The sequence below is a fragment of the Miniopterus schreibersii genome, assembly GCF_964146895.1.
Source record: "Miniopterus schreibersii genome assembly, chromosome: 10".
Classification (NCBI taxonomy): Eukaryota; Metazoa; Chordata; class Mammalia; order Chiroptera; family Miniopteridae; genus Miniopterus; species Miniopterus schreibersii.
In genome coordinates, this window is record NC_138110.1 from 54364557 (window position 1) to 54391721 (window position 27165).

The window sequence follows — 27165 nt, forward strand, 5'->3', positions numbered from 1 at the left end:
TCATGGAGAAGCTGGGCAAGGCACTGGCGTGCTGGGCAGGGAACGTGAAGTAGATGACCCTTATGTGGACTGGGCAGATACTGTGGCCTCAAGGAAAGACGGAGGCTCCTCAGGCATGCACATGCCCCGGGCTTACCCGGCCTGCTGAATCCTAGCTTTATGCTTATACTGGTCCCATCTCCCTCCTGCTTATTCAATCAAGGACCAAGTCCTGTCCAGTCTCCTAGTCCTGTGTCGTCCAGTCCCTCTGTCTGTGCCCCATGGCCATTACCTTGGACCAGACCTCCAGTATCTCTCCCCTCAGTAATGGACGTGGTTTCCCCCGACTCTAGTCTCTCTCCTTTCAACCCATTCTCAACCTGCACTCAGAGGAGGTGTCACATTGCCTACAAAGCCTCAGGATGTCCCCTCAGGAAGACCCTTCTGATCTGGTCCCTGTTAAGCTCTCCGATTGCCCTTCTGCTGTCTTCCCCAGCAGAACGTGTTTCAGCAGGACGTGCCATTCGGAATGACCCAGTCTGCTCTTCTCTGTGAAGGCTCCCTCCTCCCCAGGTGCCTGGTGGACCCTCCTCTCCTCTCATCATCTCATGATTTGATTGCCCCAGGAAACCTTCCCTCATCTCCTCCATCGGATCTCCTCCTTGTATTAATTTCCAAGGGCCACTCGAACTACCACAAACAGTGGCTTAAAGCAGCACAAATTTATTCTCTACAAACATGGAAGTCAGGGTCTAAAATGGGTCAGCAGCGCTGCTTTTCTCCTGCTCTCGGGGATAGGCTGTTCCCTTGGCTTTTGCAGTTTCTGGAGGCCGCCTGCATTTCTCACTCGTGGCCCCCATCTGTGTTCAAAGCCAGCAGCCCCTCGGCCCTCACCCCCTCTGACTCCTGTCCTTCTGCCTCCCTCTTGCGCTTATAAGGTGATTTCATTGGCCCGCTTGGATGTTCCCAGACACTCTCGCCACTCAAGCTCATTCGTCACATTTTCGGAGTGCCCTGTGCCATGCACAGTTCTGGGGATTAGGGTGTGGGCATCTTTTGGGGGCCATTATTTCGTGTACCGTACTCCTCTGCGTCCACAAGATGCTGGCTCTGCCATGGTCCAGCCTTTTTTATTCTGAAGATTACTGATTTCTGCATCTGTTTCACTCCTCTCTTAGGTTCCTCCGGGGTAGAGACAGTCACTTTGGTTCACTATCCTCAGAACACAGAATCCGCCCTCCGCGCTTGTTTGTGGAACAGGAGACCATATCTCTCTGGCTCCCCTCTACCTGCCTCAGTCTCTGGCAAAATGTGAATCACGATGGTATCTACCCCTAGAGTTGCTGTGAAGATTAAATGAGTTAATATTTTAAGGCATAAGAACAGTGACAGGTGCACAAATCTGCAGTGTTTATTAGCTGCCACCGTTGTCAGTAGTATTGTTACGATTCTCATCTTCACCGTCATAGCCACTGTTTCCGTTGCAACTATGAGGTCGGAGAACTGATCTTCCAGTCTTTTTTGTTTTGGTGGAGATCTGTTTTTGTCTAGATCCCTGTGGGAATTTTCTTTCATCTTGGATTTCAAAACATTGCCAGTATGTGCTTAAGTTTGAGTCTTGTCATTGATTTTGCCTGGAACCCATTGTGCTCTTCATAGTCTGCAAAATCAGAACTTCATTTACTTCAGAGGCATTTTTTCGCTTCCTCTTTGGTTATTGTTCTGTTCCAGTTGTTTGGTATGTGCCCCCCAGGCTGCTAATTCTTAGCTTTGATGTCCGTTCACTGTTCTCTGTAACAGTCTCCTGCTTGCTTTTGTCCAATCCTTTATTGCCGCCCCAACATCTTATTTGGGGAAAACTTACCACATATTTTCTCTACCCGTTTAAATAAAACATCAAACATTTATTGAACATTAGCGTATGTTAGGCTAGGTAACAAAGACTAAGTCTAGTAGGCACCTACAGGCGGGTTCGGCATTCACCAGCTCTGTGTCCGTGGATTCAGCCGACCAATCAGTCAAAAAAAAAAACTTACAGTGTTGCTGATATGTATTATTTAGTTAGGCCTACAGCGCTTACATGTGTACTGAATATGCACAGACTCTCTTCTTGTCATTTTTCCCGAGACAATAGAGTATAACATAGCATTCACATGGCATGAGGTGTTATAAATAATCTGGAGATGATCTAAAGTGTAGGGGAGGGTGTGCGATGTGCGGAGGTTACATGCAAATACTATACCATTTTATATGAGGGACTTGGACATCCACAGATTTTGGTGTCCATGGGGGTCCTGGAATCAGACCCCCATGGATGCCAAGGGATAACTGTATCTGCTTATTATATCTTACGTTCAGGGCCCTCATGGGCCCATGCCAGGGAAACAAGAGAAGATGGGGCCTACGGCCGATGACTCGCACTCAGGGTCGTCAGGGAGCATATCCACATAGAACCCCTGTCGTCTCTGGCAGAAAATGTAGATACCTTTATAATTAGAATTATAAAACAGTCTTTCATTCTAAAGATGAAAAGATTGAGAACCACAAAGACTGAGTGTTCTGTCCAGGGTCACCCAGCTGGCTCATGCTAAATCCAGGGCAAAAAGAGACTCAGCCCATGGCCCCAAGCCAGTTTCCTTTCTGCTTTTTGATCCTCAGTTTATAATTTTATGAAACAGTGCTGCATGCCAATCAGCAGAATATCTAATCAGCGCGATGCTTTGAACATCTACTCTGTGCTGAGCCCTGTGGGGCCACACAACCGAGTAGTCGTGAAGTGGAATTGGGGAAAAAAAGGGTGGGGGGCAGAGTTGGATTAAAAGGGAAAGGAAAGACGTTCCTGTTGGGGAAATGCACGTGCAGAAGCCTGGCCGTGGGAACGCTGACACGGTGTGTGGGCCTGTGTGTGTGGGCGTGTGGGGTGGGGTGGGGCGTTTGGCAGACCCTGTGGGTCAGTGGGTAGCGGTGCGGTTATGTGATCAGGTAGAGCGAGGAGGCTGGTAGACAGAGTTGGAGGCCAGGTGACATCCACCTTTACATCCAGTTTTTCTCGAATCGTTTGATTTCTGTCGGGAGCGGACAGTGCATAAGCGCCAAGCTTGTTCTCCGCCTATTTGAAGCACTTTTGCTCTCTGTAGGAATTTCTGGGGAGTCAAACTGCTACAAGAGCTCACAGCAGGGAAAAGAAAGACAGAATTGGTCTGGAGATTGCTGCCTGAGGACGGGGCAGAATTACATTAAGGGGTCACCTCGCCACCTCCATGCTGAAGGAGAGCCCTGGCAGGTCAGGGGTGTTGCCGCCGAGGCCTCAGGGGGGCTCGCAGGGTCTTGTCCTTGACTCGCTTTGATGCTTTGCTGGTGGGGGCCAATAGCATCTCACCTTAAATCTCAGCTCCCTGAGGCCAGACTTCCTCCCTCTGGATGTGGTTCTAAATTTTGTGAGCAGAGAGTGCCATCAAATGTCAAACAATTTCTCCTGGCTTGGCACAGTTGAGAGAGATGATAGAGGATTTAAGTCTCATTCTCCCAAATATTCTGCGGTTCACGTCCTTGTAAGATGTAGTGGCATTTCCCCCACCTGCTGGGTCACACATAAGCCATATTTTTGTCTGTTTCTTTTCCTTAGTCTCTTTTTTTAGGTATCACTCACACCAGCAAAACACCTATATTTTAAGGGTACAGTTGGATGATTCTTATACCACTCTAGTCAAGAGGCAGAAATTTTACCACCCCAGAAACTTTCCTCATGCCCCCTTCTAGGCGGTCACCCCGCCACGGGCGATGCTTTCCTGATTATTATTAATATTTTATCACCCAGGTCAATATGTCATGTATTCCAGTGCCCCGGAGAGCTCTCTCCTGCCTCACCCTGCTCAGCACCTGCTCCCATAAATGGCTGTACTTCGGACATTGATCGCCGCAGATCAGCTCCGCCTGTTTTGAGCGTTTCCTGTGGGTGGGATCGTCGTGGGTCTTTCCCTGTCGTGTTCTACACAACACGATTTTCGTCTGACGCCCGTCCGTGTGGTTCAGTGATGTGTGCCTTTTTCCTTGCCGGGCGGTATTCTGTTTTATGCACATGCATCGGTTGTGTCGTAAGCTCCCCCCCGGGCCTGGCCTGGCCTCTGATTTCTTTCCTCCAGCAGCTTCTGAATCAGCTTCTCTCTCTGCTTGTGTCTCTGTCTGAGTCCTCGAGCGGAAGCTAAATGCGAGCCCGGGCAAGCAGCGCGGTGCCCGTTTTGCTCACCGCTCTGTCCTCAGTGCTCAGTTTAGAGTGGACACGCAGCAGGAGCCGGCGTGTGCATAATGAGTGAATGAATGGACAGCGTTCAGGACGCCTAGTTTTAATTGTGGACTCTTCCAGCCCTGTGTTTACTTCCCCAAACAAATCGGAACTGCAGGATTCTCAGGACAGTCTCTTGGCCCACAGACATATGTGAGTTTGGGAGCCCACAGATCGCACTCAAGCTCTCTCTGTAAGAGCTTTCCGAACCTCTAGGCCAGATTAGGTCCCTTTACAGGCCTCATAACTGTCTCTGTCACCCCCATCATGACCCTCATTGCACTTTATTGTCATTGCTGCTCTCAGTGGCTGCCCTACCCTCTGATTCCATGGGTCCAGATGGCCTGTATTTCTTTTCACCACTAAATTCCACACTCAGCACTCGAGGCCCATGAGAAGCACAGGGTACGGACTGGGTAGGGCTTCTTTCACAGGGAGTTGCTCTCTGACAGATTGTTCATCTCAAGACCCCAGACCCCAGATGTTAGACAAGAGAGAACTAGATTTTAAAGGACTGAATGTTTGTCTCCCCCCCCCCCCCCAAAAAAATTCATCTGTTGAAGTCCTAACCCCTCATGTGGTTGTACTAGCAGGTGATGCCTTTGGAAGGTGATTAGGTTTAGATGTGGTCCTGGTGGGTGGAGCCCCCCTTATGGGATTAGTGCCCTTATAAGAAGAGAGAGAGGCTAGAGATCTGTTTCCACCGTGTGAGGACACAGCAAGAAGGCAGAAGTCTGCAAACCCAGAGGGGCGTTCTCAGCACAAACTGAATCTGCCAGCACCTTGGTCTTGGACTTCCCGCCTCCAGAACTGTGAGAAATGTCTGCTGTGTAATCCGCCCAGTCTGTGGTATTTTGTGATGGCAGCCCAAGCTGCTAAGACATCCCTGGTGGAAGATTTCTACATAAGGTATAACCTTTCATGGGCAGGGGCTTGTCTTTATCCCTTAAATATTTTAGCCCAAATATTAAATCTCTGAGTGTGTTTGGTGGGTCATGGTCATGGGGAGCTAGACATTTACTTGGTGTTGTCCTGTGGAAGTCTTAGCATGTTCATTTTCACCCAAATATTTGGGATTCTGAGAGCCTGGAAGTACTAGATCTGTGACCTCTCCATCAAGTTCCGTTCATTCACATGATTGGACTCCCAGCCTCTAGCCCCCACAACAAAGGGTGGCTTCGGGGTCCCAAGAAGTGTTAGCTATTATGGGCATGTGGTCTCTCCTCCTTTCTTCTCAACATTGATTCTTCAGGGCTCCGTGCATGGGCGTCAGGAGGGTTTGCGGATTCCCGAAAGGATGTGCAAAACTCTAGGTAATGTGTTTATGTGCATGGTCTTGGGAAGGGAGTCGGGAATCTTACCAGATTTTCATAAGGGCCTCTGCATCCCCAAAAGTTCCTGGTGTTGGGTTCCTTCTAGTTAATCACTGAAATATCTCAAGCACAAGAGTAGAAAGGGCAAGGCAAGAATGCTACCGGAGCCCCGAGTTCTAATCCCCAACCCCACCTTCTTCTAGCTTTGTGGGTCCTGAGCCCTCCCTGGATCTCAGTTTCCTTTTTGTGACTCTGGTGGTTGGATTAGATGACTTCATAGGTTTCTTGCAGTGTCTGGTCGGACAGTTTATCACGGAGAGGAGAGCTGACACAAATCAACATGGTCTTTCTGTGCCTTTTTGTAAAAAGGTGGTATCTACCAAAAAAATCATTGTGTGTCTTATCCCAGCTTCTGTCTCTTTGAGCCCCTAGTACTTGTGACTTCTAAAGAATGGCAATTATAATCCATGGATTACGAGGAAAAGAAAACACAAAACTGTAATCCAGGTACAGGAAACACTGTGGTGTTTCCTCGGTGTGTTCTTGAGGGGACAGAGGGAGAGATGGCGGCATTGGCTCGTCTGCACAGGGACTTGAACTAGTAAGTCATTTGAGATGGAGACATTTATGTGCTCGAGGGAACGTCTGCAACTATACTCGCTCCGATCATCAGAAATACACGAAAAGCGACTCAACGTTTGGAAAGATTAATACTTTATTTTCTTTCTGTTGGTCAGCAATTTACTGTTAATGCTTGAAACAGGAGAACAGAAACGACAGTGGAAAGTCGATGGAAGAGAGTTTAATGTGGCCTCTTGCTCCAGCCTCAAATATTGAAGTCAGCTGCTCTTGATTATGTCCAGGGCCCTTTAGTAAATGATTAGCTTAAGGAATTGGTCAGGGTCTTCCCAGAGCTACAGATACTGCCCTTGGGGCCTCACTGGAGACAGATGGGAGCTGGGGAGAGTTGATCATGGTGATCAAAGGGTCTGTATATTTAAAATGCACAAAGGATGAGCCCAGAAATTATCTGCCTGCCAACCTAACTTCTCTACTTGGAACAAATTATCCAAAAATCAATTTGCAAACACCTTTGAGATAACAAGGCCTTGAGTAATAACCTCCGTGGCTTTGTAAAGAAAAGCATCTAGCTTGACTAATCTGCTTAATTTCCTTCTCTGGCCAAATGGCAGGCTATAATAGAGGCAATCTGAAGCTGTCCCTTAAGATTTCCTCTGAGCCACACTGAGAAAATATTGTCCACCTCTGTCTCACAGCAATTATTCTGTTTGTGGAGAATCTTTGTTGCTAGGTAATTAATTAGAAAGAAAACACTGAGTGAGTTTTATCTATCCGGAAGCTCTCACCTGAGTTCCAAACTGAAACTCATACCTGCCTCAGCCACCTGAATGACCCAGAGGTTGTCCAAAGTTCTTTAATATTGTACTCCACTCCCAAATGCCTCCCCTTCCCTGCACTTTCTAATGCTCCTCAAAGAATCATTAACTTGCTCATACCCCCTGCTAGATAATGCCATTCCTGGAAGGTGGTCCTAGGAAAATGTGAGACAAGCAGGACTGGAGTCATTTGCACAGAGATGTTCACTGCAGCATTAGTTACCAGAGCAAAACTTGGAGCAACTCACGTGCCCAACAATCGGAGGATAGTTAGTGTGGTTACCTGATGGGTTATTCTGTAGCTATTAAAGACGGTGATGATAAAATCCCTATAGTATATAAGCAAAGCCCTTAGGCTATAATAAGTGAAGGAAAAACAAATGTACGTTGTATCTATGTGTTCCTGGAACCGCATGAAAAAGGTGTACATATGTGAATAGGAACTGGAATGGAACATAGAGAAATAAAAAAGGCTATTATGTTGGGTGATAGGGAAGGGAACATATTTTCTCTTGCTTCTCACTTTCTTTATTGTTGTTCCACTGCTGTTTTTTTTGCAACAAGTAAAAAATATATCCACTTTGATTTCCACAAAATGGGCTTCAAGAGGCAAACAGCTTCCCAAGGGGCGAGCTGGTCTCGGAAGGCGTGCAGCGGTGGGTTCCATCCTGCCTTACGCTCCATGATCTTGGTTTGGTGACCTGGTCACTTGGGTTCTCAGTTTTTCCCCCCATCAAAACCGAGGTGATAATGTCTGAAGAACTATGCAAAGCAATGCCTGTGAGATTTCTTGGCCAACAAGAAGTACAAAATACATGTTGATTTCCGCAGCTTTGCCAGTGTTCGGCTGCCACAAATGCTTGCTGAAAGCTGGTCTGCTTAGCTGAAGATGCGGAACTTAACGGATGAGGGGCCGCAACAGGCTGCAAATACAGTATAACATGGCGTGACTGCTCCCTTGGCCCTCGATTCCCCTGGGCCGCTGTGTCCCTGCCGGAGGAACCTGCTAGAATGGAGGGAGAAGCTGAATTCTTGCTGTGTTACTTAGGCTCAAACCCCTCTCTGGGAGAACGTCCACTAACAACCTATGTGTTTCTATAAAAGAAATGTTTGTATACCTCAGGCGACCCTGGGTTTTGAACCAGACTCCGTTCAGTAAAGGCAGGTGCTCACCTGGGGACTGAAAGCAGAGTATTAACCCCGACGGCTTTGCTGTGTTCTGGGAAGACCTCCTCCCGGTTGCTTCTCTCTTTCCTTTCTTTAAACAAAAGACATACCCTAGGTACTAAATATAGTTGCTGAAGAAATACCGATTTGGGTACTTGGGTGCCGAACGTGAGCCAGGAATGGGGTTAGAAGGGGTTTGGGCTGTGTGGTGGCTCTGTCTGGAATCTTGTCCCTTTTCCTCACATGCTTGGATTCTGTCCTGTAAACCACATGAGTCTTATGTCCTTTCTGGATTGTCTTTCAGAGCCTCCCACTCCCATCGCCCCCCCAGAGCTGCTGGCTGTGGGGGCCACGTACCTGTGGATCAAGCCAAATGCCAACTCCATCATCGGGGACGGTCCCATCATCCTGAAGGAGGTGGAATATCGCACCACCACCGGCACCTGGGCCGAGACCCACATCGTGGACTCTCCCAACTACAAGCTGTGGCATCTGGACCCCGATGTGGAGTATGAGATACGGGTGCTACTCACAAGGCCAGGAGAGGGGGGCACAGGGCCACCGGGGCCTCCGCTCACCACCAGGACCAAGTGTGCGGGTAAGAGCCTCCTTCCTGATGCCCTTTGGAGAGGCTGGGCAGTTGCCGTGCGTGATCTTCCCCTTGGCTCTGCGGGACAGTCGTTCCTAGGCTTCCTTGGTGTGAGCGTGCGTCCTGTTGGGGAGAGAAACAGTCGGGGTGCTGGTCTCGCCTGAGAGGGCCTCCTGGCTTTCATGACATCTCCACAGACCTCTTGCTCTGACTGTGACTCTAAGAACTGCCTGACTAGCTGTGTCCTGGTTCTGACAGTGTTGCCGATGGGACGCTGGTTTGCTCTTACCAAGGGCTCCTACTGTTGACAGTGTCTCTGAGGGCTCCTGGCTCTGACTGTGTCCCCTGAAGGTCTCATTTGGACTTTATCTCTGAGTGCTTCTGGTTCCTGTTGTAATCCCGAGGTTTCTGATTTTAGCTGTGTCCCTGAGGATCCCTGGACTGGGCCTGTGACCCTAATGAGTTCTTGGTTTTGACAACTTATTCGAGGGTTCCTGGTTCCAGTTCTGTCTTGGAGGGGCTCCTGGTGCCAACTACATCCCGAGTGCCTCCTGGCTCTGAAAGTGTCTCTCTGTGGATTCTGGAACTGCTTAGTCGCAGGAGCCTCCTGGCTCTATGTCCCTTGGGGACTCCTGGCTCCTACCTGAGAGTCTGGGTTGGGACTGACCCCCTCCCAAGGGTCCTCTGGGTTCTATTCCTACAAGCTCCTGGCTCCATGTTTGCTGGGGAGCCTTGGCTCCAACTGTTTCTCTGAGGTTCCTGTGTGCTGCATATGAGTTTGCTGGCTGGGTCTGTGTCTAGGAGGGCTCTTTGGATCCAGCTATGTCCCTGAGGGCTCTGGGACTCTCTGCTGTTTCTAAAAAGGGGTGTTGGCTGAGATTGTGTCTCTAACTATATCCCTGAGATGTTCCAGCTCTGAATGCAACTCAAGAAATTAAAAGAACTCAGTGTTCATATTTCTTTTGCAAATCACATTATTTATATTGTCTCATTTCCCCCTCTAAGTAACCATTCAGTGTAAGTTATTTTATCTCATATATACATGAATGAATGGAGATTCAATTTTTAAGCATTGTGTTCAAAGTCATAGGATTGGCCAGTGGCAGTCAGGATTTGTACCTGACCCCAATGCCCTTGATCATTGGTGATTAACAGAGAGGCATGTGCCATCTGTGAGGTACAGACTGCTGGGGGGTTTCTGTGGGGGACCAGGGAAGCCATCGTGTGGGCTGCTGGGTCCAAGGGAAAAGGACACTGACAGCTTCGGGGTGGGGAGAGAAAGACCCATCAGCACAGTGCCCACCCTGGAACAAAAAGCAAAGTAAAATACAGTCCGTTCTGCTGTAATGTGACATACATGTTCCTAAAAATCACTGCATTATGCAAAGTTATGCAATAAAAACCACTGGGCTTGTGAGGCACAACACTTGTACCTCATCGGTGACATGCAAAAAAAAAAAAAGAGAGAAATATAGTAAAATTGGTGGCAGTTTTACACACGTTAATGGTCAAGATATGCATAAAAACTGCGATGCATATGGTGTTACCTTGAAACGCCCTGACGTCTGCTCGTGGACGTGGCGTCAGGAGGCTGCAGCGTGGGGTGCTGGGGAGCGGTGCAGGAGGGCCACGTGGCAGTGATGGGCCGTGTCACAGTAGGTGTCGGCGGGTGCGGCCTTAACTCAGGCGGTGAGCTGCGGGAGCGGGTGGGTACTGCGGGTGGGTGCTGTGTGTGTTCCTGGGTGGCTCAGTTCAGCCGGGTGCAGTTTCCTGCTCCATTCGTGTGTCTACGTTCAAAGTCACACACTGCAAATGTGAAATTCTTGTTACGCTCAAACTGTTTCCTAATATGTCAGTCACGATGGGGCACATTCACATTGTCAAGGCCGGAGTTCTGGAGGAATTGACTGTAGCCGTTCTAAAGTATCTGAGGAGTGTATCTCGGCTCTATGTAACCCAAAGGCAGTTTTTCCATTGCTTGGGAATATTCCTTTGAAAGTTATTGAGCCGCTATGATGAATGGAGATGCCGTTTTCTCGATTATTTTAAAAAATGGGCCTTTGGTAAAATTCCTCATTGAGACCTGATTATGAACCTTACTACTTTAAAAGGACGTAGGATATGTTATTAAATCAGGTAATACCTTATCTCAGCTTTGCAATTCAATATCCATCCATAAAAATAATTGATTCTATCCTGCCAATGAGACTTTCCTCTTTCCACAGGGCAAATCTAAGGTTTTCCAGGGTTTCTGATCTTTATAAATGATATTCAAAGTACTGTTAGGAGCCCCCACGGACTTCTTGCTGATGATCATATAATGCATTTTGAAATTCAATCGCAAGATGATCATCTCAATAAAAATTTACAGTCTATTGAAGATTGTTGCCATGACCGTGTAATGGATTTTGCATGTTGAAAACACAATTGTCTGACTATCACTATAAAAATTATGAATCGAAGTGCTTTTTGTGGCTTTATAGTTAAAGAAATGTTGGTGTTTAAGTAAGGAACGACTAAAACCTTTAATAACTCCCATTTTCTAAAATGTGTCATGAAGAAGATAATCTTTTTCCCCGCAGTGCCACTGATGGTGGGGTGTCCTTTGGCTCGTAATTAATTTTTAAGAGAATTCCAAGCCTGATATTCATTTGTGGATGCTGATTACTGGGGTTGGTAGCCTGGTCCTCCAACCCTTTTCTCTATTCGTTCTTAACCGCACTGAAAGCGAACTCATTTTACAAAACAGAAAATGAGAGAGTATGGAGTGTGGAATGTATAATCTCTGCCCAGACGAATTTACAGGCTGGGTGAAGATTTTAACAAAACAGCATAAAGGGTAAAGCATCAGGTTGAGTAGTGAAATACCAAACTTCATGGAGGAAAACAAGGCTGGCGTGGAAAGAGGAATGTTCTTAGTATGAGCTAGAGCAGTGGTTCTCAAAGTGTGGTCCCCAGACCCACTGCATTGGCACATGTTAGAAAAGCAAACTCCCAGGCCCTGGCCCCTGACCTAATGATTCAGGAATTCTTGGATTGGGGCCCAGAGATCTATGCTTTAAGGAGCCCTCTGAGTGATGCTGAGTGGTTCTTAAATGCTCCCACATTTAAGAACCACTGGTAGACTGTGACACACCAGTGCGGCACTTGGAGAATACCCGATATATTGCTTGATCCTTGAGGCAATGCTGAGAGGGAGATGGGAGGAAATCTTAGGTTCAGAATCATCAAACCGAGGTTATATAAGTCAATTCAGTGCTTAGAGCTGAGTCTCTTGGCCTAAGGAACTCCCCCAGTATATGGACTGATGGGGTTTCCTCTGCAAATGTCCACTTGAATGTGGGACTGGATGATAGGGAGACTGGTCACTGTGGAGACCAGCTGAGAGTGAATGGCTGCCATGGACCGCAATAGTAGTCCTGGTGGCAGAGGCTGGCCTAGTAAGGGCATGCTAAAAGTAGGCAGAGGCTCACAGCAAAAAGCTACAAGTTTGGGGATAGCTCAGGAAGATACCAGAAGGCCAATTCAGCAAGGACAGGTGGGATGCATTATGGCTCTGCCAGGTCCGACAGGTCGCTGAGCAGGCATGCCATCAGGGGATTGGCACAGTCCAACCCTTACGGTGGAGAACATATCAATAAGAGTTTGGCTACAGGGCAGCATCCAAGACCAATAGTCTAGAATTCAGAGCAAGACTTTTAGCCAGTTAAGTCAGAGCCTGGACAGACTATAGTTAGGAGTCAGGGAAAGCAGGGATGGGAGCCAAAGATGACACTCCCAGGCTTCTGGCTGGGGTGACTGAGAGACGAGCTGTGGAGCCATTTTCTGAGGTGGAAAACACACAAGATGCCCTGGGCAAGGGGGTAAGTCTAGGTTTGCGTGTGTTGTGTGCGAGGTGAAGATGCCCAGAGGTGATGGTGGATGTGAACCTGGAGCTCAGGGGAGCCCAGCAGATCACCTCTCCCTCTGCCGTGGACCTGCCCGACTGTACCTGGATTTTAGCATCCCAGGGACTTCTTAGCGTCAATGAGAGCAGTTTAATTCTCTTTCTCCATGCTGTGCTCTTGACATGCCTCATTCATTCACCTTTTTCATTCATCATTTGGTTCCTTTTGCTCCGTTTAATCACTCACCGTCCTTCCTGAGATACAGGCCTGGGAGCAAACACGATAATGTACATCAAAGTGCTTTGGAAAGCTCAAAATGCTCTTTAGATGCTTCTAATGAAGCCAATCATCATTATTTGTTGCCGCTGCTGTTATGCGTGTTATGATTATGAATCATCGTATCAAAACAGGAAGCCTCGCTTGTCCACTTCTCTGGGCTGACTGGCATCAGGAAAGGTGGGCATGTGCTTTTCTGTTCTTCGTAGTCCAGTGGGAAATCCCATTTCAGAACACAGTGATCGGATTGTAGTCTGGACCCTCGGGGGTTTTCTTGCCATAACAGTGGCGGTTTCCTCCGGCATCGCCCCGACAGCAGACCTCCAGTGATGTGAGTTGGGCCTAGTTGGGTCGTCTGGTGCCCACCCAACCTCACCTTGAATGCTGCCTCTGATGGGAAGTTCACACTCTCCCATGGCAGACTCCTCACTGCTGGGGATCCGGGGTGGTTACTAGTATCTTCCACCCAGTATTACAACTCTAGATGGGGTCCTTTGTGGGAGCAGACAATATCCATTAGGTTTAAAAGAGTTGGGGCAGCAGACAGGCTGCTAGCATCAACTGTCTGGAGTCCACAGGAGAACCAAGGGCAATGACATTGAGGATGGGGGTCTAGGTCCGTAAGTAGGGAAGGCAGGTGAAATAAGAGGTGCAGACCAGCACTGGCCCAGCTTGTCCCTGCATCTCTTCTGCAGGTACCACTTTGAGTGGCCTGGGCCCTTGCGTGTTGATGTCATAAGCTATCACCCAGCATCAGACAGAGAAACTCTTCTCACTGTAACCTAAATCTGTCGTGCTCGAGGGACATTGTTTCTAGAGCGGTACAGGTGAGCCTGGATTGAAGGCAGTAGCCCCTGGAGACTGACGATGACCACCGCTTACTCACAAAGATGTGGATTTGGGATAACGGCCATTCAAGCACTTCCCCTCCCCCGAGCTGTCTGTGATGCCTCTGCCCTTCCTTCTAACCCTGGGGGGTAGGCCCAGGAGGAGAGATGAGGGATGAAGGAGGGGGGTGCGTGCTCTACCCACACTTGGTTCTGGAGCTGCTGTGTGAGCCAAGAAGTATCTGCAGACGCGCAGGCGTCTGCTCGGGCGTGAGATGTCATCTCCTCCCACTGCGCACACAGCGTCTGTAAGTGGTTCTTGAAGCCCCCATCACTTGGCTTATGGAAGGGTCGGAGAAAAGATAAAAGCCTTTTGCCCTTATACCTACAATACACAACCTCAGTCACAGCCCACGCCGTCTCCTTATTGTATGGGCTGAGTGCGGTGTCGGAGTGAGAAGTGAGGGTCCCGTTGGCACCTCCTAGCACTCTCTGCAAGGGACATCTGGAAGCGCCCTAGCTCGCCTCTGTAGGATGTGGCAGGATTTACTGCTTACTCTCCTTGATTTTGTAGCCATGGGTAAAATTCTAAAGCAACAAGAAAAGCCCTATTAAACCTCTTGCTACTCTTAGATTTTTCTGCCACCCCAGAAGATGGAGCACAGTCATTCAGCAAACATGACTGGTAAAGCCTCCCCCTTCCCCTCCTAACTTTGAAGGTTGGGATTTGAAGAAATAATGAGGCGCAGAGTGGTATTAATGATAAGAAAAGCTGACTGTGTTTGTTTATCAAGCTAGTTGAATTTAAAAGAAATAGCTCCAAATATTAAAATTGGAGGTCAGTCATTACTATAGCTTTGGAAATCTTGAGGCAACAACACAAGGAACACGGATGATGACAGTAATGGAACCAGCGGCTCTCCACCCAGTCGGAGTATCTGTGATACGCAAGGCCCGTGGTGTCGGGCTTGAGCGTTTTACTTGTAATTCCTGCCGCAGCCTCGAGGGCTGGGTATCATTTTCTCCATTGACTGTCTGGAAGATAAGTGACTTACCCAACGCCATATATAGCTGGCCAAGTGGCTCAGCAGGGAATTGAACCTGTAATTATATCTCTACAAAGCTCAAGTTTTTCCCGTGTGACCCCAGAATCCAGCATCATTATGAAAGCATGAGGCACCACAACCAAGTTGGGTTCATTCCAGAAATGCACTGATGAAAAGTGTTGAATATTAGAAAAACTACTGGTATGATGCCTCGTATCAGCAGGTCATAAGATAAAAACCACCCGATCCTCTCCAGAGAGGCTGAAAGTAATTTGAAAAAATTCAGCCTTCATTACTGATCAGAATTCTTAGTGAGCTAGGACTAGAAAGGCACTTTCTTATTTGTAGCAGAAAATGTTCTTATAGCTTCAGAGCCTTAAGAGAATATACTAAACCAAAAAAGAAAAAAAAAAAAAAAAGCTTATTAGAACTAAGAGATTTCAGTATTATGGTCCGACTCAAAGCAAATAAACAAAAATCAATAGCCATATGCCAGTAATAACCATTATAAAAATATAATAAAATGTATCCTATTCTCAAATGCAATTAAAATAGAAATACTTAGGAGTAAACCAAGAAATGTGCAGGATCTGTATGAAAACACACACACCTACAAAACTTTATCGAGGATGATGAAATAAGACCTGGATAAATGGAGAGATGCATCATGTTGTTGAATTAACAAATTTAATATTGGGAAGATATCAGTTCTCCCCAGATTAATTTATGGGTTTAATACAATTGCAATCAAAAGCCTAATGGATTCTTTTTGGAACTTGACAAAGTGATTTCTAAATTGATGTGAGAGAGTCTGCAGGAGAAAGTAGTGAGGAACACTTTGGAAAAGCAGTGGTGGGGGGGAGGGGTTCCCTGTGAAGCACGGACATTTATTATAGCTGTGATAATGAAGCCCAGAAAATAATCCAGTATGTACTGAGACTAGATTTTAAAATTTATGTGAATGGAGACTCCTTAGCAAATACTATATTTGTAATTGGTTAATAATTTGAAAAAGATAGACTCCATTGCATACATATCATGATATGCTAAGTAAATTCTGGACCTGTTAAGAACTTAATTTAAAAGCTGAAAAAAGCAAGAACCAGAAGAAAATAAAGAAAATTTCATTCTCGTATTAGGAGGGACTTTCACTTCATTAAAAGCAAACAAATATACCATAGAATCCAAGTTTACAAATTTTATTACATAAAAAGGGAAGAGGAAGGAGAAGGAAAATCTTCTGTACTATCTTAACAAAATTCAAAAAGCAAATGGGTAAACTGGATGTGGGGAAATATGTGACAAAATTGAGAAAATAAGAAATCGTCTTACATATAAAGAGCTCTCCCAAGTCAATAAAAATGTCATCACACTGATACAAAGAAAAAGTGGCTAAAGGGTATTATCAAGCAATCGCCAAGCAAAATAGGAATGGTAAAAAAGAATTTGGTGAGAAAACAAAACATCTGATGGCACAGATAAACAAATAAATGCATTTCTAACCTGTAACATTAGCAAAAAATATCTGTTTTTAATTGAAAATAAGCAGCATTGGCAAAGAAGGGAGCAGGCACTTCTGCATGGGGGTTAACTGGCATAGCATACTTAGCGAACAGTTTGCTAATTTCTTTTTAAGAAAATAATCCAAGCTGCTCAAAAAGAGTTGTATACATAGAGGTCATCCCTGCATTATTCATAAGGGCAAAAACTTGGAAATCACTTCAATGCACTAATAGGAGAGCAGTTCAGTACATTTTGTGCACGCCCACGGTGGGGATCTATGCTGGCATTGCAAATCATGTTTTTATAGAATATCTGATGACACGGGTCAGTGTTCATGCTATAATAAGTAAAAAAAAATAATCAGCTTACAAAGCCACATACACCATTGTGTCCCCATGTTGGAGCTGGACATTAAGCGGGGGTTGAGGGAGGGCGGCTAATGCTGAGATCAAAGCCTTTATTTTAATGGGAACAAACCTCCCTCAAAAATATCTTTTAATTTATCTGCATTCGTGTACATGCACAGACCCCCCCATACATATGGTGCGTATGTGCGCGCACCTGCACGGAACGAGGTTACGGGTCACTGTCAACCTTTCCTCTTAGTTTTGCTGTGCTGCATACAATTTATACCACTTAAAAGTAGGTTTCCCCTTAGAATCAAGTGTGAATGTGAAAGATTGTTCTGGGTTGTACCGCACCCTGCATAAACGCGGGAGGTTGTTTTTCTCATGGGTAGTGAGCCACTGACGTTGTGGCGAAGGACAGCGATCGTTCGCTGCACGTTTGCGGAGCCCGGGCTGCGCACCAAGCGCGGTCAGACGGAGCAGGGCGCAGGGCGCAGGCGAGCGAGGGCCTCGCCTTCAGCCCGAGTCTGACTCCGATTCCGGCATCAAGATGCTGTACAGTCTTGGGCAATCTGCTGAACCTCTCTGACCGTTTCCCCATTCTGAAGGAGGGGTGGTACCGCTCGCCTCCTTGGCTAGAACTGAGGGTCATTAATATTAACCATGGCTAAGAATGAATGCGGGGACACCGCGTGCCATCCCGTGAGGAAGGTGTGTCCCTCCGTCTCCGTGCTACCGAGGCTTACGGAGGTTACATACTTTGTTCCAAGCACAAAGCTTAGGAGGCGGCTGAGGTGGGGGCCCGGGGAGCCCGATTCCGGCCCTTGGGACTCTTCCGGCCCAGCCTCTCCCAGCCGGCCCGGGCTGAGGGAAGGCCAGCTGCTACAGCTGCTGCGGTGACTGCCTGTCGTCGCCCCATTGTCCTCGTCAGCCTCGTGCTTGAGAAAATTAATCTTAACACAAAAGCAAATTTTTGAAAATAGAAAGTATGTCTAATCAGCTAGTTAATTTTTTGCTAGAGCATATTCCATTTCAATCATTGACCTAATTCTTATTATGCAATTATGTCCTGTGTGCCATTTATAGTCCCCACCTGTCACTCAACACCTAAAAGTAAGTACTTTACAGGTTATTAAGGAGTTTTCAACATTGTTTTAATGGCCCCATGGTGTCCCATAGGGGCTAATTACGATAATTTACTAAATGATTCCCATATTGTTGGGTAGTTGGGTGTTTTCCAAAATGCTGCCACCATTCTGCCTGTAGCCTTCTGCTTGAATTACTTTCTTAGACTAAATTTCAAGGACTGAGGCATTAGAAGGTGGAGGTAACCTTCTGGCTCTTGCAACATTCCACAGATTGCTTCCAATGAAATAATCATGCTGTTTTATAATGACATGAGCACTTTCAGTGTAACCTTGACAGAATTTTGTACTATATATATTTTTAATTTTGCCAGCTCCATAGGCATGAAGTGATCTTTCAAGCCTCCGTTAATTCGTGTCTAACCTCCACTTTCGCATTCTTCTCTGCCTTGCTCGCCCGTGCCAGCCACTCTAGTCTTTTTTTTTTTTTTTTTCTGTTCCCCAAAACCACCATGGCCAAGCTTTTTCCTACCTGGGGGCTCTTGCCCAAGCTGCTCGCTCTCCCTGGGACTCTCCTCCCACTCACACCCTCCCCCAGTTAACTTCTTCCTTTGTGTGTCCCTTTAAAAGTCACTGGACAGAGAGACCTTGCTTGACACCCTGTCCTAAATTAGTCTCCTTCCCACTCCCCCTTATAACCACTTGTGACACTCCTCATAAAACTTATCCTAATTTGTAATCAGCTAATTACGCATGTGCCTGTCAGTTTACTGCCTCTTCCCTCCCTGGGGACAGAATCCTCACCTGTTCTGCTCACTCGTGCCCTGTACATAGTAGGCATTCAGTAAATAGGTGTCGGATGCATGCATGTTGTGAAGATACTTGTGTGCACTGCAGAAAACGTGGAAAATCAGAAAAACACACTGACAAAATTTTAAATAACTCAACACAACGTCCCTCAGTGATAGCAACTATTTACCTAGCTGGTTCTTAAAGGTAGTTTCATGTTTTATATTTAAATCATTCATCAATGTGGGGTTTGTTTTGGTCTTTGGTAAATAGTGAGTATCCCAACAATGAGACATTGGGGAGGAAGCGTGGGAAGTCTTTCGGGAGCGGGAGGGGAAGGAAGATGGAGGGGTCTACCCAAAGGAGGTTCGCAAAAGAAAACCCGTCAGAGCGAGGGCCTGGCCTGTCGAATAGCGGACAGGCACCGAGACCAGTTGGGGGAACGAGTTTTGAGAGGAAGGCGCCAACCCCATCCAAGTGGCCAGCACCACCTGCATTTGCGAATCCTTTACAGTCCTATCTCCCTAAAGTCTTTTGTAAATATTATCTCTGTTCATCCTCACCATGACTCTGAGACTAATTTGGCTAATCACCCCCATTTTCTATTGGGGGCTCCTGAAGCTCTCAGAAGTTAAGAGACCTTCCCTAAATTTCCAAATTTGCCATAGCTGTTGAATGACATCTTCTGGTCCCAAGCTCTTCCAGGTCCTGCTCCCCGGTCACTGTGGAAGGTTTCTACGTGCTGTGAATCTTGGATTAACCAGATGGCCTGGAGGAAAGGTGGGGGCGACAGGGCAAAGAAGGCAGGAGTTCTGATTAATTGAATGTTTTCTTATTATTTGAAGGTTAAGCAGAAAATCCATTTAAACTTGGCCCAGACTATTTTATGTAGGATGGTATGTGAACTAAACACAATAAAATTGAGCCCAGAGGAATATCTCCGAGAAGAAAGAAGTCAGTAGTATGAACCTTAATTGCCTTTAGAGTCGTACATGCACTTGGCTACTGCACCCACTCCAAAGCCTTTGATCAAAGCCTCGGCAGCTTCGACATCTAAAGGCCTCTCCTAGGCCGGAGAGGGCCATCCCTCTGTCTTGAGTTGTACTAGATTTTAAACTCCCTGAGTACAGAGCTGTGGGCATCTCACCTGTGTCTGGCTGGCACACCCAGAGGGCTGGAGAATGGATGAGTATGCATCTCAATTAGACGCGGCTATCAAAGTAACGACACTCTGTTTTTTGGGGGAGTTTAGGATTCATAATGAGTAGGCTGTGTGACACCTGTAATGCGCCACACAACATATGCCAAGAGCATGACACTTAATTCTGGCCACATATTCACCAAAACATGGAGTGAAAGATACTACCTAGGAGAGTGCTGGCGTTATGGGGATGAGCTATGAAACCTGTCATAGGAGCCGGATGGAGATGCTGACCAAGGTGTCTGCTTGCAAATTAGAGACCGGTGCCTGCAGTGCATTGTGGGAAAGATAATGCTGGTTTTCATATTTTAATGAAATCTTGTAGAGTCGATGAAAGAAATATATTTTCATTATTTTTATTTTGGAAGATACAGGAAAACACTAAACAATGTAAAAATCACCACTCATATATACAGCTACTCCACATTTTGGGATAACTAACTCTTCCTGTTAGGGTTTTATTATTTTAATTTCAATGAAGACATGTACATCCCAGTGGATAAACATGAGCCAACATGTACATGTTGTTCTGAAACTGATTTCCTTAACAGTATATAATGAATATTTTTCCATGTACTCATGCGTTTTGTGCTTCAATAAATACAAACATACATTGAATAACTCCATGTACCAGGCATGGGACTTGATATTAAGTAAGTAGCATGGTTAGTTAAACAGACATGATCTTGGTTTTTATGGATCCTGAAGACTGAGGGGAGAGACATGCATTACATTTAACATGAATGCAGAAATACAGTCCACCCTCATCATTCGCGGACTTCATATTTGCAAATTTACCTACTCTCTAGAATGTATTTCTAACACCAAAAATCAAATGCTCCTGGACTCCGCAGATTCAGACATGTGCAGAAGGTGGAACATTGGAGGTGCCTAATGCACACTTTCCCCGATGAGGTCGGACAAGGTGACTCTCTGCCTCTTTGTTTCAGGTCTCCGACTGTAAACAGATATCCTTTTTATGGTCTATTTAGTGCCATATCTCCCCCACTTTTGTGCTTTTTGTTGGCAATTTTGCTGCTTTTTAAAATGGTCCCCAAGGGTAGTGCTGAGAGGCTGCCAAGAGTTCCTAGGTGCAGGAAAGCTGCGATGGGCCTTACGGAGAAAACACGTGTATTAGGGAAGCTTTGTTCAGGCGTGAGCGCAGGGCTGTTGGCTGGGAGCTCCGTGTTAATAAGTTAACAATATATATCAACTAAGGTGTCTTAAAACAAAAACTCAAAGCAAAGTTATGTGTTGACTGACACCAATGTTTTATCAGAGGAACTTAAGCTCATACTTCCTCTAGGAGCTGTGGTTCAGTGGTTGCTAAATCCGTGCAACTTGGTAAAACACGACCATGGCAAATAGTGAGAATAACTATACGTATATACAAATCAGTAAGGTGGGGGAGGTGGAGACACACATGGGTTCTTTGGCTTCAGATAACATTTAAAATTGTAAAAAGATTATTTTCACAAAAAGGTAAAAGCATGACTTTCAGATAGGTGTAAAAACAAACATGATTTTATTTAATTTATTCATGAGGACCGGTTGAGGTGTCACAACCGGTACAGAGACAAATCCAAAATGCAGAGGTATTTCTAGATCAGGGATATTGATATGCGTATGCAAATGGAGGCAAAATCGGCTTTGTTTTCCTCTGGGAGGGGCAGATTGTCCCTCCCTCAGATAGAACCATTTGCATGTCTATAGAGAAAATTATTCTGCTTTACTGTCTGTTATCTACAATTTGCAAAGTTGTACAATAGCTCCCATAGGATCAGCATCAGATAACGGAAGCTCCTGCTGTAGACAATGCACAGTTTCCCCCACAAAGCCTTGGTGGTAATAAATGTGATCAATCTAGAGAGGGTGTGGAGATAGGAGAGGCCAGCCCTGAGGAAGGCCACCGCAGGAGGTGGGACTGCCAAGGCTGAGCCTGCAAGGGAGACAGAAGCAGCTCCAGAGACAGAATGAAGTGTGGTTCCTTCGGGCCACAGCAAGACTGAGGGTGGAGAGAGCTGTCGACCCCTCCTTAGGCTGAGTAAGAGGCACTGACAGGTGGCACAGGATAGGGGAAACGGGTGACAAAGTGGGAATGTTTAAAGTCTTAATATGCTCTTATATGGACATAACATGCATTTCACCCTAACCTCAATTTCTGGATAATTAGGTCTTCTCACATTTTTTTAAAAATTGTAATAAATATCCTGATAGTTATAAATCTGTGTGCACATATCTAATATTTTTCCTAGAAAAATCCCTGTACATATCATTGCTGGGTCAGGGAGCGATTTTAAGACGTTCAGACAGTTCTTAAAAAAACTGAGTCATTTTGCACCCTGCCTTCAGCAGTGGGTGGGCAGCTTTGTTTACTGGGACGCACTCATCTGTGGTGATCTCCAGGCTGTGTTCTCTTGTTAATCTTCTCCGTTTCCCTGGGAGAGTAACTGTCCACAAGTGGTTTGGTGTTTGGGGCTGATAATCAATGGCTTTTATTTCTTATCATTACTTACAAGTCATAGCCCCCCATTTGGAGCAGAATCAGTGCTCTCCCTTGTTGGCACAAACACACGTCCAGTATTTGCAGGTTCTTACCTTTCTTTAGGCTTGGCTTAGGCTGGCTCTGAGTTTTTAGCATCTGACATTTCCCCTCTCCTAGCCATCCCTCTGTCTTCCCTTGGGGCATCCCTGTCTGGCCTCGGCTTCTGGTCCTTCTGAGGCCTGGCCACACCTCTGTTTCCTAGAGAAATCCCCTCCTGTCTGCGTCCACCTTTCCCTCCCTAAGGGCTGGATTGTCCATATATGCCAAACCCAGTTTTCTCATCAGAATGCTTTTTGCTTGTAGAACGCTTTATAATCTAACACTGTTCAGTGATAAAAAGAATTTAGTTGTGCATGTAAAGGGACCCATTTGAGAAGTAAGGGAATAAAGTAGCCTTTAGAGTATTTGGGGGCCTCTCTGGGGAGCTTCACCAGAGAAATGGAGGTCTGCACACTTTGTCAAGAATGCTGGTGTCCCTGGGGGTTCTTAGTTGTGTTTTCTCTCTGCACGTGGGGCCCGATTTCATTTGCTTTGCGCTTTGTCATTCTTTACCGCGTGGCAGAGATGAATATTTTCTCCACTGTAGTTGTTGTTTTCCTAAGAAGCTAAAAATATTGGGAGGAAATTGGTTTTTCTCTTCTGCCTTATCTGTGCATAAGTATTCTCAGGGCTCTCGGAGCGGCCCTGGAGACCACCTCTGTTTCACTGCTGCTGCGGAGCCAGGGCAGGAACGCGGGCGGCGGCGAATAAAAGCGGCCCTGGCCTCTGCGACTGTGTCTCCCGCAACTGTCAAGGTGACAGTTGGAATGAAGCCGCCGGTCAATTCCAATTTAGTCCAAACCCCGATTTGACACGGTTCCCGCCCTTGTAGCCGATTGACCAGTTGTTTTTCATGATTGATGGAGGTGACAGATTTATTTTTGAAAGTGAAGCCGGTTTTCATGATCTTGATGAGTCTGGAGAGATGGAGTCTGTATGTACGGTGTGTGTGTGTGTGTGTGTGTGTGTGTGTGTGTGTGTGTGTGAGAGAGAGAGCGAGAGAGAGAGAGAGAGAGAGAGGGAGGGAGGGAGGGAGGGAGGGAGGGAGGGAGATTGGGCGAGGCAGGGAAAATATGAAAATATTACATCGTTAGTGGCTTCTGGCAGTGACTTCTGTGAAAGCCTCATCTGCTCAGAAGGTGTGCAGTTAGGGAAGCAGTGAGCAGGAAATTGGGTGAAAAAATCTGGATTCCTAGCCCTGGTTCTGCTGTTTACTTGGGCAAGTTTATGAACTCTTCTGGGCTTCTTTATCACCTGTAAAAATTGAGCCAGGTGGAAGGGACCGCTAGTTGCCTAACCGATATTTATGTTCACTTTCTTTCCTGTTGAGACTGGATTTTATTTTGGCAGTGATATGACCAGCTAAAAGACTACTTTTCCCAGCCCCCTAGCAGCTGGGTATGGCCACATGACCACATCCTGACCAACGAGTTATAAGTAGAGTGTGGGCAGGACTTCTGGGAGGGCTCTTTCTAACGGTCAAAGGTTGGTGAGGGTTCCTTACTGTCCACTTCTTCTCCCCCCTGCCTGGGTAATGTAGACCTGAGGGGTTGAGCCTTGCAGGTACCTAGCAGGTAGGACAGGCTCTGACTGGCTCTGTCCTGTAGACTCTTGAGTGCTGTGCAGATACAGAGAGGTCCTCTAACTGCAGCTGGATTGCATCTCCAAGCCTCAGAGGGAAATTGAGGGCTGTGTGTGCTCTCAAGGAACAAGCACTTTTTGCAGTAAAGGAAGCTTGAACCCATGGACTCTTCGAAGACCCTCACATAATCCCAAGGGACTAGGGAGTTATTATCTTAACCAGCAATTGTATCTTTTTAACTCCAAAAATGGGTTTTGTGCCTTTATAAAAGGCTCCTGAGAGCTTGTTTTCCCCGTCCCCCACGTGAGGACACCAGGAGAGGCCAGCAGTCTGCAGCTTGGAAGAGGGCTTTCATGAGAACTGTGCCAGCACCATGACCTTGGACTTCAGCCTCCAGAGTGTGGGAGGTAAAGAGTTGCTGTTGATAAGCCACCAGGCTATGGTATTTTGCTATAGCAGCCCAGGTGGACTAAGACAGCAGGACATGGTGAATACGCGGAGCGGGTGATTCTGAAGTCAAATTGCTTAGTTACGGGGGAACAAAGGGAGATGAGTGTTCTGCGTGGCCAGCTTTTGCAGGGCTGTGGCCTTGCCCGACCCTGGGTCACCACTGACATAGGCCTCAGTGTGAGTGATGCGCCCTGGAGTCCCAGGAGACATGGCCCTAGACACTCAGGGGACCTCTGCACAGGTGCGAGGTTGTGGCTACAGTAACTTTCTTGGGCTGCCTCTTAGCCCTGCTCAGGGGCACAGGGCAACCTTCAGTTGGCAGGTTCTCACCTGATGGCAGAATTCACCTGAGTGGCTGCCTCCCTACCACAGTGTGGTGATCGAACGAATGTTTTAATAAGAGACAAAATATGGCTGAGGCTGACTGCTCCCGTGAGGGCTTCTCTCTCTGCGAGGCTTAGTCTGCTGGAGGGACAAAGGGAGCCTTGGAGAACTGGAAGGGTGGTGTGGAACAAGGACACAGCACCGCAGCACCCCCTTTTCTATGGAGGAAGGACATTCAAGAAGGACCCCCTAACTGAGCTTTTACTCTGCCAGCTGTCCCTGGATGCTTTGTCCTCAGTGCCGCATATTGAAGACAACCTGGCATATTAAGCAGCATGCCACAGACCTGTGGGCCAGGCCCAGGGGCTTTGGAAGAGCCTGGTAAAAACCCCGGGAAGCCTCAGGGTGAGCCTCTTCCCGAGCATCAGGGGAGAGTGTTCTCAGCTGGACTCAAAGCAAAGCCCCGAGGAAGGGTCGCACGCCAGCCCCCGCCCCAAGCGCTCCCGGATACCGCGCTGAGTGGGCAGCATGTCCTTGTGAAGCTCATCTCAGAGGAGAAATTCCTACCTTAATGATTTCTTTTTCCTCTGACCACTTCAGCTGTGATTTGGAGCATCGTATGATGAAACCAGAAGTCTAGATAGTCGGACTTTTTTCCTGATCCTGAAATCTGAAAGGAACCAGCCACAAGAGCCTTCATTTAATGAGCGTCGCCCAGTGTCGCAGACGCCGTCCTGGTTGGCGGGTGCAGGACGCACTCCCCACTCTCGCGTCCCCTGCGCCTGCCCCTCAGAGGTGCCGGGGTGACTGTTCAAGTGCAGCGTCTGCAGAGGCGGGGTCACGGGGCTGAGAGCTAAGATCCAGGTGTGGGCATCCCGGAGACCTGGCTCATTCTACAGCCTGGACTCAGGGGGACTTGCAAATGGAACGGTTTCATCTATTAGCTGTCACAGCCGGACTTCTGGGCAAGGCCGAATGGCTGAGATATTGAGCCTGAATTCTGCAGTAGGAACGGGTCAAGAGGAACTCCGGGCTGTTGGCTGGCCATTCAGTCTACAGCATGTGAGGGGGCCATTCATTCACTCATTCATTCATTCATTCATTCATTCATTCATTCATTCATTCATTCATTCATTCCCTGTTTATTGAATGACTTCCCTAAGATAGGCACTGTGCTGGGGACTGGAGATTTGGGGGGGGGGGGGCTGACATTCTCCCCTGTGACTTAGTAGCTCACAGCCTTTGTCACAAGAGAGGCAAAGATGTGGACCCTCTGATGCAATGCAAAGATATAAATAATTGTCTTAGGTTGGGTTTCCTAGAAGCAGAGCCTGAAAGAGGGGTGCAGGTACATGTGATTGATTGAAGGAGGAGCCTGTAAGGAGAGAGGAAAAGGGGCTCAGAGTGGAAGGGGTAGAGTAAGAATGTGATCAGGGAGCACCTAGCCTTGACCTGATCCACGAACCAGAGGCTCTAGAGCAACGCCGTGCAGCTGGACTCCCGAGGCGATGGGAGCGTTCTGTATCTGTGCTTTCCAGCCACACAGCCACCAGCCGCCGTGGCTGCTGAGCACTTAAAATGTGGTGGGTGTGGCTGAGGAACAGAAATATTAATTTTATTTAATTTTAATAATTTAAATTTACACATGACTGATGGCTACCATATTGGACAGTGCAGATCTAGAGTAGGGCTGGTCAAACTTCTTCTGTAAAGGGCCAGTAAGTAAACGCTGTGGGTTTTGTGGCCCACACAGCCTCGACTGTGTTGTAAATCCTCGACTGCTATTGTAGCAAAAAGCCATCATAGATAGTCCCAAGGGAATGGATGTGGCTGTGTGCCAGTAACTGTTTAGAAAAACAAGTGGCAAGCTGGATTTGGCCCGTGGGCCATAAAGCAAACTGCAGAGTTGTCCCCTGCACAGCACCAGCAAGGGCCAACCTCATAGCTGGTTCCAGCCTTTGGTGCAGGCCACCTGGGGGAAGCTGGTACTTCCTGGGCAAGGCAACTCATCAGCTCAGGGTATCTCCCAGGGTGGGGTAAGCGAGATGGTGGGGTGCTATGATTCCTTAGGCACCTGCTTCTTGGCCATCCGGGATGGTGGGTGGCTAGGTAAGGAGAAGCTAGGAGCCACAGTCCAGTGTCTACTATAATAATTAACAATTTTATTGTGTGTTCACTGTGTACCAGGCGTAGTGTTAGGTACTTCACAGAGATTCTAGTAATTGAATTCTCAGGAGTCCCTATGGGGAATGTAATACAAGTATCTTTAGTGCATTTCTGTAAAATTCCCTGATTTTTCATCACTATAATTTTGTTTGCTTAGTTACCAGTTACCTCCAAGATATTCTTCCTCTCTCTCTCTCTCGCACACACACACTTCATCTGACATATAGGTATGATATCACCAAGTGTCAGTCATATACTTTTTTTCTGCCAAATAGCTATGCTCTACTCCCAGAGACCCCAATGAGCGGATCTATTTTTCAGCCCAGATTTCCTATTTGATAAGAAGCCCACTTATCCCTGTCTTATTTAGG

At 46.9% G+C, this 27165-nt stretch overlaps 1 protein-coding gene across 7 annotated transcripts in view; it reads left to right on the forward strand.

Moving 5' to 3' along the window:
• The window catches only part of PTPRT (protein tyrosine phosphatase receptor type T), a gene marked incomplete at its 5' end in the record, with an annotated part of 804541 nt that overhangs the window by 373041 nt on the left and 404335 nt on the right, over positions 1 to 27165 (forward strand). For all 7 annotated transcript variants that reach the window (XM_081150334.1, XM_081150335.1, XM_081150338.1 and 4 more), the window contains one exon: positions 8443 to 8736. In XM_081150334.1, the coding sequence (XP_081006460.1) occupies positions 8443 to 8736 (294 nt within the window). The remainder of the gene's footprint in view (positions 1 to 8442; positions 8737 to 27165) is intronic.